Source organism: Quercus robur, chromosome 3 (assembly GCF_932294415.1).
Source record: "Quercus robur chromosome 3, dhQueRobu3.1, whole genome shotgun sequence".
Lineage (NCBI taxonomy): Eukaryota > Viridiplantae > Streptophyta > Magnoliopsida > Fagales > Fagaceae > Quercus > Quercus robur.
The window spans coordinates 45,361,625-45,372,326 of record NC_065536.1 but is presented as its reverse complement, the minus strand read 5'-3'; the positions used below and the strand labels follow the sequence as shown (position 1 = coordinate 45,372,326).

Genomic DNA, 10,702 nt, shown 5'->3' with positions numbered 1-10,702 from the left:
TCAAGGTATAACAATGGGAGAGAGGAGGGGAAGAGACTATAAGGATTTCTCTCAGTAGCTCTCTCTAACAAGATGGGTGTGTTATAGAAACCTTTCTAGAGTTTTCTTCAGAATAGCCTCCTCACAATTTTCGTGGGTAATGATGGTATATATAGTATGAGTGAAAGGTATAAGAATCACATTTAAAATCATTTAGGCAAAGAGTTTTGTGGGTCACTCGCAGGTTAGTCAAGTCACGAAGTGACTCGCGAAATACCACCTGATATTTGACTCTTCAGTTTCTAGCATGTGTTTCTCATATGACCTTTTGCAGGTCATCCACTCGTGAGCAAGTCGCGAGCTTCACTTTCTTAAGCAATTTTTACTAACCTAATACTAAATCCATTACAATAAATTCCACAAAATACAAGGAAATAAATTAATGCAATTAAAACACTTTTTGTCATGGAATAAAGCCAATATAAATGTTATGTGAAAAACCATAACTTAACAGCATACGTATGCATGTTAGGGTTCCAGAAACTATGAAAGACAAGTTTTTTGCATTTAAATTCGGTTTGGAATGAATCTCACATCGTTTGGGAGCCGCCCCCAAACTCCTATTTTTCAACTATATAAAGCCATAAAATGCACTACTTCAAGCAGGACTGATTCTGGTGATAAAACACATAAGATTCATTAGAAAATAGTGAATTAAAGAGGGAATTTTTCACAAAACATCCTTAAGTCAAATTTTGCTTGATTGGAAAATTTTCTAGTCTTGATTTTTGAGTTCTAAGTATACTAACTCATTTTTGAATTGGTTGTGACTAGATTGACTGAAGGGAACAGTCAAAATCAAGCTTTAAAAAGTTCTAGTGTTGAGGTAAAGTTTCTAACTTTGGCTCTTCATTTTTCTTTGCTTTTCTTTGTTTCTTTATGCTTAAAGTGTTATAATATGTTTGTTTAGTTTAGGTTTACTTTGTGCTCATATTATAAGCATGTTAGGTTGTTAGATTCTTTATTTTTCGTGTTTCTATTCTGTAGTTTTTGGGTTAGGGTTTTTGGTGTATATGCATGCGCATGCTACTTGCATGCATACGCATACTCATAGTATGTGTACGCATACAGTCAGGCCGTGTATGCATGCCCTATGTATGCGCACGCATACTCTTGCCCAGAAACCCTAATTCATTTTCTGTTTGTTTTCCTTTTGTTTTATCTATATGTCTTACCTTCTATTTAACCTGTTTTGTTTACCCTTAAGTTTTTGTTTAACCTATTTCACTTTGTTTTGTTTTGTTTTATTTCTTTAATGCTTATTAGGGATTTCATCTTGTTCAAATACCATGAACATGCATATGAATATGATCATGTATTGATGCATAAGTGTTGTGGTTTAGTGAGGTAAGTCATGCATAATCACATGAGCATGCATTCTCTTGGATGATGAACATGAATATTTTTGGTCAAATGCCATGTGTTTGATGCTTGGATGTTTAAGACATGTTTATCTAGATCTGTTTTGAGATGTTCTACCTTTGGTGATATATGCTTAATGCCATGATAGATGAATGCTAGGCTTGGGGATGATTATGCTATGTTATATGTTTTAGATGCATGTTAGAGTGTGTGTGAGTTAGAATAACATGTTAAATCCGTCTTTAACTAGATTAAGACGTGGAACACAATGAGTGGAAGTCGACCCACGGGTCGGGTGGGGTTGGGTGCCTGACACTTCCCATCCCCATACCTGAACTCTAGATATGTGCTCTGGTAAAAGATCAATCCTTCCATGAAGGACACTATATTTATGGTTCCTAGACTTAAACTAGGTGGTGATTCCATTTACCTTCTCCACCATGGTCCACTCTAGGCCAATTTGTACTTCCCGAAGGAGAGAGACCCATCGCGGGCGCTTGCACCCACAGAGCCTATGAAAAAAAATTTGTTCATGAACAAGTTCGTGAGCTATGAGACTTGATACAAAACAATTTAAGTAAAAACTCATTTATAAATTTATATGTGTTTGCTAAATAAACTTATTATACATATATTAATAATGACATAGAATTTAGTTACATTTAAAAAAAAGTTTAGTGGGCCACATACAATCCTTTACCATCAACCATATAATATAAAGTTATGAAATATGTTAGTCTTTTTTTCATTTATAATAGTTACAAACATGTATTTTTCTAATTTTTCACCATTTAAGGTGAATGTAAAAATTGTATTTTGAACAATTGTTGAAACTGTAGACAATGAGGGATGAATTAATGGATTTAATTATGTAAAATTTAAATTTGAATAATGGCTAATCATAAGTGGAACTAGAAGCATGATAAAATGAGTATATTATTATTATTATTATTTTTACTAGATTTTGGAGATTTATGCTTTTAATAATGTAATTTTCTTAGATTTTAACCTCGAAAGTTTGACTTGAGCTCGAGTTTGAGCTTGATATTAAGCTTGAGCTTAAGTTTGACTTGATTAACTAATAAAGCCAACCCAAGCTAAGTCAAAGCTTTTTGGCTTTTCTACGAGCTCAAACTCAAATATAATTTTAGACTTATCACGAGTTCAACCCAAGCTTAAGTTTTTGACTTTTACTGACGAGCCAAATTTGAACAAGTATTACTTGATAAAATGTGGTTCGTTTACGGCCTAGTGACGCTCTTAGCCTCTTATATAGCAAACGTGTCGTTTACTAAACTTACAAAAGATATTTGTGAAGGATTTCTGTCGCTTACAATCTGAAAGGTAAGAGTTGGAAACAAAGAGACTTTCTAAAAACACAAATCGTACTCGAAGTGTACAAAAACCCTTGAAACTCGCTCCCACAGGCATAGAGACTGTCATCCAGATCAATAGATTGCACTGAATAGCGAGCACCATATTTTTTGGGGTTTTCTCTACACGACCAACAGACTTTAGGGGCAACACTGTTAATTTCCAAACAAAGAAGTGGAACATATGCAGAATATGGAATAATTATTATACGTTATAAAATACCGAAGTTGGCAAGAAAGTCGTTGTGATTTGTGAGCTTCAGGACATGGCGTCACGAGTGTTATCATGTGCAACAGCACCCATGGTGTCACGAGTGTTATCTGATTCTAGCAGGATGACTTGTTACTCTTCACTACAACTACTACTGTCTTCAACTTCAACAGTAACAGTAACTAAGCTAAGGCTTCGAAATGGATCGATAAAGTGCAAGGCTCTTGGAGAGAGCTCTCAGACTTTTTATCAGGGAATCTACGGCCCTTGGACCGTTGATTCCTCCGACGTTCGAGAGGTACACGATTTTTTAAATTTTTTTAAATTTTTTAATCTTATTTATCTTTTACAGTATTCTTTTTTAGTATGTGTATGACCATGTGTCTCTGTGCCTACGCAGGCTGCTCCATCATCTATATTAATATTGTTTTTTTCTCGTTACTTTTAATGATTATGCTGTAAAGGGTGTTAATCATTAAGGTGAAAATATTTTATAGGAGATCTAAAATGGGTTTCTTGTCATTACTTTTGATGATTATGCTGTAACTGTAACTAAGAGTCTAAGAGTTTGTTGCATCTTTACATGGTAATGAGGCTGAGATGCCTGTATCTATGGTTAAAACAAAGTAATTTTAGCTCTAGGAACCTTAACAAACAGAGGAATTCACGTGATTTTATTTTTAGAGTTTGGATATTAAACAATTAGGATTAAACAAGAAAAGTATAAGAATTTATAGAATTCAATTTCTATAAGGTTTTACAAGATTGTCTTCATTTATGATCTCCTTTAGCCTTTTTATACATAATGTTAAAGGGGCTTACAAGGTCAAATTGCTTAGAACTACAAGTGTATTTATCTGTAAGTTAATATAAAGATTAGAAACACAAGATTCATGTCATGTAAGTCAAAAACTTAGTCATTAGTAGATAAGAAATGTAATAATGGTCTGAATCTGGATAATGATATCAGGCCATAGGGCTTTATATTTGAGTATCTTGGTGATAATTTGCTTGCCGTGACAGGTTATTTTATACAGATCGGGATTGGTGACTGCTGCTGCATCGTTTGTTGTTGCTGCATCATCTGCTTTTTTACCTGAAAACTCTTTGTTAAGTGATATAATTAAGCAAAATCTTGATCTATTTTATACAATTGGAGCTGGTGGGTTGGGCTTGTCATTATTTTTGATCCACATCTATGTTACTGAGATTAAGCGCACTCTTCAAGCACTATGGGCACTCGGTGTTGTTGGATCTTTGGCAACCTACACAAGCCTCGCTCAACCAGCTGGTGACAACTTAATACAATATGTTATCGATAACCCATTAGCCGTCTGGTTTATTGGTCCTCTCTTTGCATCACTGACAGGACTTGTCTTCAAAGAAGGTAATATTGCAGTCAGTTTGTGATTTTAGCATATTTTCTGATTTAATTTGTTATGTTTTAAGTTAAAGAAGCCATAACACAAAACTGCAACCTGCCTTCCCTTCTTTGTAATCATTTCTTATGTGAAATCGGTCAGGTATAACTCAATTTGCTTTCAACTGATGCTTTAATTTTAATCCTCCATATTATACAATTAAAGTATAATATCAAATTCCATGCCCTTAGGAAAGTCCAGGTTCCTTTTTGAAATGGTTAAAGCAAAAAGGGAAGAGTTTGGGCTTAGTGTTTCCTTCAGTTGTTTGGAAAGGAAAAAACCATTATCAACATAAAATAGTTTACTTTTTGACATAACCCCTGTTTCTTTGCAACACCTTGAATCACCATGGCATCATGTTTTTTAAATTCAACGTGAAATTCATCATTAGAGTCTCTTGATTATGTTCTCCATCATGCCAAAAAAATCAAAATCATTTTATTTGCTTGAATTGGTTACAACCATTTTTCTTTTGTTCTCTGTGTCATTTTAGTGTTTGACAACTTACTAATATGAAGAAGGATTAAGATGAAGGGAGGCAGGAGTCTGTGTGTTTACTTATTTGCTTGTTGAAAATAAAATTGATAAGGTGTCATAATGTTTATTCATCTTATTTATCACAGATTATCCTTTCAGTGATAAACAGGTAGTATAGGATCAATATGTAGTAAAATATTCATAATTTGATGTCCAAGTGAAGTGGTACTTTTATTTTTGTTTTTCCTTTTTTTTAATTATTTATTTTTGCCAAGAAAATCAGGATATTGTTTCCTTTCAACATTTTTTGGGTTTCTTGGAAGTAACACTTCCCCCCCCCCCCCCCCCCCACCAAAAAAAAAAAAAACTGTTCTAAGAAAATTCAACCTCCCTTATTCTGTCAACAATGTCAGGACCAATGGTTTAGCCATGAAATTAATTGTGAGAATGCAAGTTTGTATTGTGGTATACTTTTTTTTTGTTTTATAATTTTTATGGCTTTTGAAGTTATATATAATATGGAAAAATTAAATGGTATCCCCTGACTGTTTTAGACATACTCTCCAAACAGGCCTTTGTTATGGAAAGCTGGAAGCTGGAGTCCTCACATTCATCATACCTACATTTCTTCTTGGGCACCTGGTATTCTTCTTGCAATTTATTCATAGTAGTTCTTTTAGCAAGATGATGACAACGCACATATATACAATTATTATTCAAAGAATTGACCAGTTTTTCAGTGGGACTATGCAACCATGCTGGTATCTCATTTGTAAGTAAATGATCAGTGTTACTTCATGTATATGTGCAAAACGAGTTTGGCTTTTTGCTTTATACGAATTCCCCATGTGTAGATACTTCCATGTTTGTCTTGTCTGCTTTATTTGTTTATTCTTTTTCTGTGTGGAAAATAGCTTGATAAAGGGCATTGTTATGATTCTCTCTCTCTCTCCCCCATTTTGGTATTGAGATCATCTAGGAGGCCGTTTGGTAAGAGATTTCTAGTAATGTTGTTTATATTTTTTGGAAATACGTGTGGGTGAAAAAGTGTGTAAAAATACATGTAATGTTGTTTAAATACTGAAAACTGTTGTTTAAACAACGGTAACAAACGGGCCCCTAATTTCTGAAGTTCTTAAATTTCTATAAACTTATGCCATGGTTAAGTTGAGGATTTTGTAGTACCCTTTATTAATGATCAGTGGATTTCTTATCCAAACTTTTAAGTTCTGCTTTCTTTAGACCTCTAATGGGTTGCACTTGAAATTCACAGACCGGTTTGATGGATGATGGAGTAAAGCTTACTCTGCTGGGTTCATGGATGGCCCTTTTTGTGATATTTTCCGGAAGGAAGTTTACTCAGCCAATTAAGGTAAACTATTAAATGACCTAAATTTGTTGGTAATGACTTTCTGTTTGGTTATATTTACTGTTTTTAACAATAACATCCATTGCTTTCTGGTACACTCCTGCTTTCAAGGATGATATTGGTGACAAATCTGTTTTCATGTTCAATTCTCTTCCGGAAGATGAGAAGAAGGCATTGCTAGAGAAACTTGAGCAAAACAAATTCGATCAGAATCTTGAGTAGGAAGAGATCTGAGCCAAAAATTGCACCTTAATTTTTAGACAAGAAGTTGCATGAAATGGATTGAAGAGTGATTTTAAGGTAGGTAATTTTAAGTAATTTCTGTGGTTGTAGCATGTAATATTCTTTTACTAACTATGAATAAATTGGGGATAAGGCTGTCCACCAATCACCTCTCTCATACCCCACAAAAATGGGAGCTTTGTGCATTGGGTATGACCTTATATGCTATAGAGCTTTTCAATTATTGGTGCCTATGTTTTAAGGTTAACATGTTTATAGTTTCAACTTTCAACACTTTACAGTCCCGGGGAATCCACCAAGTCTATTTTATGAGATACAATATTGCTTTTAGCTTCCTTGATTTTCTTGGGTCATAAATCAACAGATTTCATTACCAAAACTACCAAAAAAACACACAGGAAAGCTGCAAAATACAAGCAAGTCAAGAGCAAATCCAGCTCAACAAAAGCAACACCACTCTACACAAACAGTAGCCAATCTAAATCCCAAAAGGCTACACACCCCATCAGCCTAATCACAACACAAAGCTATAATTACAAAACCAAACTCAACCAGTAAGAACTGATGACGGATTTCCCCATCTGCAACACAGGGCCTTGTTCAGGATGGAATTCATAAAATCCCCTATGAACTCCACTCTGGAGATCACTTCCCATTAATTGCTTTGACAATTGACTCCTCAGACTTCAGCAAACCCACATGAACCCTAGCATTAGGTTGAGTCCAAATATTATACATTGCGGCATGTCAAGCTAACTTACAAATGAGAGCTCTAAATCCAGCACCCTTCAAATCCTGCAACCCCACTCCTCTCAACATGTCTTTGGATTACTAAGCAGCAACCCACCACTTCCTTCCAAATTGGACCAGTGAAAGAGCACCAAAGTAGAGATGATCTCGACTTCCCAAGACCCTACCACAGAATAGATACAAAGAACTGCCATTATATTTATACCCCCCCACTGCAAATATCCTAACTCTTGTAGTTATTTATTTATTTATTTATTTTTTATTTTTTGTTGAGATAGTCAATTTTCTTTTAAAAATCTACCACACAATGAAAGCATGTCTCAGTATAGCTAGTCAAACAAAACAAATTTCCACCGTGGAACTTCAGATTTTATATTCCAATGGAATTCCATGTTTCTGCAGCAGTAAACTTCTCTGTTCTGGACAAGACCCACAGAAGGTGGTCTTGATCACCAATTTTCATGAAACACAATTACCTTTTTTTCCCTACTAACAGATTTGATCATATAGGCTTTTTCCAATTCCAAGCTGTGTCTTTTAAAACACTTTCCACCTTAGCCTCCAGTGAACTGGTAGCCTAATAGATAGGCTATTACCCATATTTCTCATTCAAGATGCCATATAGGTGCCAACCATCATACCACAAAAACGCTTGTGATCCTTTTCCAGTGGCAAACTTAATATAATATGTGGCCTCATTCCTGAGCTTAAGTAGTTCCTCCAGCCCCAGGAACTATCATGGGATACTTTGATACATCAAAAGGTCTTATGAGATTGCACCAAAGCCACCCTGATTCATTTATCAAACATTTGCAAATAGATTCCAAATATGCTTAAGGCAAGTCACCTTATTCCAAATTTCTATCCCTTTAAGACCCAATCCACCCTCCTTCTTAGGAGCAAATACAAATCCCCATGCCACCTTAGCACAAGCTACAACTTTATGAGAATCTCTCCATAAGAATTTAAATAAGATTTCCTCAACAGTTCTTATAACCTGCTTAGGCAAAATAAAGTTACCAGCCAAAAAGCTTGAATGCTATGCAGAACTGATTGAAGCAACTGTAACCTCCCAGCAAACGTGCTTAGCAGTTAAGAGCTCACCCTAGCCGTGAACCTCTCAATTAGAGGGTTACAATCTCTATAGCTCAGCCTACCAAGAATCAGAGGCACACCAAGGTACTACACAGGGGGGTTACCCTCCTTATATTACAGTGCTTCTAAAATATGGTCATTAAGCCAGTTGCATAACCTGCACAAAAGTCCTCACTTTTCTGCTCATTAGCTTCCAGGCCAAATACAACTTGAACTCATCCAATACTTTTCTTATCAAAATTTTACAGGAGGTAGATCAGCAGCAATGAATATCATAAGATCATCAGCAAACCACAAATTGATAAGCTTTAACTGTGCACACTTTGGAAGGTACATTGGTACTTAATTTCTAAAAAACCAGGTCTCTCTTCTTTAGCAACTATAAGTTAAAACCTCCATGGCTTTTTTTTGGCTATGGGGACAAGGGATCCCCCTCTTTAAGCCCCTCTTACCTCCAAAATAGCTTTGCTAGTCCCCAATAATAGCCACAGAAAACTCTGGTGATGTGGTAAATTCCCTCACCTAACCAACAAACTTTGGAGGAAACCCACAGCACAGAGAGATTGCAGAATAAAGGGCCATTCTACTGAATCAATAGCCTTTCTAACTTTACCTTTATGGTATACCTACCATTCTCCTTATCTGTATGGTTATTCTTGACAAGTGAGCCACCAAAACATTTTCTGCTATGTTTCTTTTAGGCACAAAAGCCATCTGATTTGGGCTAATAATTTCATTTAAGCAAGCACTGGACCTATTAGTCAAGATCTTTGTAATACATTTATAGATTGTATTGAAATAGGAAATAGGCCTAAAATCCTTCATGTTCAATGGATAGTAACCTTAGGTACCAATGTTATGATGGTATCATTTACTTCCCTAAGGAGCTTACCTAACTCAGAAAGACTGGATGGCTAGAACCACCAAAGTTTAAATGATAGGCCAAGCTCTCTTGAAGAAACGAGCCATGAATCCATCTGAACCAGGAGCTTTATCTCCTGCCAAAGAGAACAATGGTTGCTAATCTCACTGGCAGAAATAGTTCTTTGCAGATTCACTTTATGCCTTTTAGCAATTTGAACATCCATTATCTGTGGAACTACCCCCATTGCATCTTGAGATACCTACTCCCTCAAGATAACAAGCAACTCTTGGTAGTAACCCACGGCTATACCCCTAACCCGATTAGGATCAATAACCTTAGCATTCCTCAAGTTTACTGCTCTATGAAAACTTGAGTTGTTATTATCACCTAGGTTCAACCATATATTCCTTGATTTTTGCTTCATTTTTTTGACAAGTAATGAAATTTTATTAAAATAAAAAATATTTTATGTTCACGATGATGAACACAAAATGTCAAAAAATTACTTTAGTCTCAAAAGGAAAATCTAAGAGAAACTTGAAACTCTAAAATAGAAGAGCAATGTGTGAAATCCCAAATCCACCAATCAAAAAGAGTGCGAGCAAACAAAGTTGTCAATTGATCCAAGGAGCATAAAAGACTCCTTAACCTCTCTCAAGGACTGATACTCTCGCCAATGTTCCCTCTCCCTAGATATCAGCTCAGGATTTCCTGAAGGTTACAATAAGCATTTCTGGATAGCTCCCAGCTTCAACTTAGCACACTCCACTTTATGAGCAAACCCCCCATACACTTCATTATTCATTTTCTTTGAAACCTGCTTCACAACTTTTAGCTTATAATGAAGTCTGAACATTGGAGTTCCGTTAAACTTCACACCCCAATGTGCTCAACCCATTCTAAGAAGTGCTGGTTATCAGCCCAAAAATTGAAGAAATTAAATGGCTGCCCAAAGTTCTTCTCACCCATAGACACCAATGCAAGAGAGTGGTCAAACACTCCAAGAGCAAGAAATTCCACCAAACTATAACCAAAGTCAGAAAACCAATGTTCATTCACTGTAACCCTGTCAAGCTTCCTATCCACCAAATCATTCCCTCCCTCTTATTACACCAAGTATGAAAACACACAACAAATGGATGGTCCAGGACTTCAAATATCGTATAAGCATTGGTTGAATTCCTCGTCATGGCCCAGTTTCTTCTCCACACATTTGACTACATTGAAATGATGAAATCCCCTGCAACAGCCCAAGCTATGTTGCTGATCTGAAGCTTGAAAGATTCAAGATCCTTCTACAATTTTCTCCTCTTAATACCCTTGTTGTCTGCATGTATAAAGCAACTCTTATTAGTTAAGAAACAGCTATAGATAAAATGAACGACCTGGTCTGAAGCCTTGATCAGTTGCACACAGTACACTCCAATCCCACAGTATCCAGATTCTTCCCAACTTATATTGAGCATAATTATTGATGAAACTCACCCAGGAACCATA

The 10,702-nt window shown here is 35.8% G+C and overlaps 1 protein-coding gene across 1 annotated transcript; it reads left to right on the top strand.

Annotated features, from left to right (window-relative positions):
- Positions 1 to 2,771: 2,771 nt before the first annotated feature.
- On the top strand, positions 2,772 to 6,718 carry LOC126718061 (uncharacterized). Its single transcript, XM_050420103.1, has 5 exons — positions 2,772 to 3,283; positions 4,009 to 4,372; positions 5,455 to 5,525; positions 6,157 to 6,255; positions 6,364 to 6,718. Exons 1-5 carry the CDS (start codon positions 3,041 to 3,043, stop codon positions 6,472 to 6,474), a joined length of 888 nt encoding a protein of 295 aa, XP_050276060.1. The 5' UTR covers positions 2,772 to 3,040; the 3' UTR covers positions 6,475 to 6,718.
- The last annotated feature ends 3,984 nt before the right edge of the window (positions 6,719 to 10,702 follow it).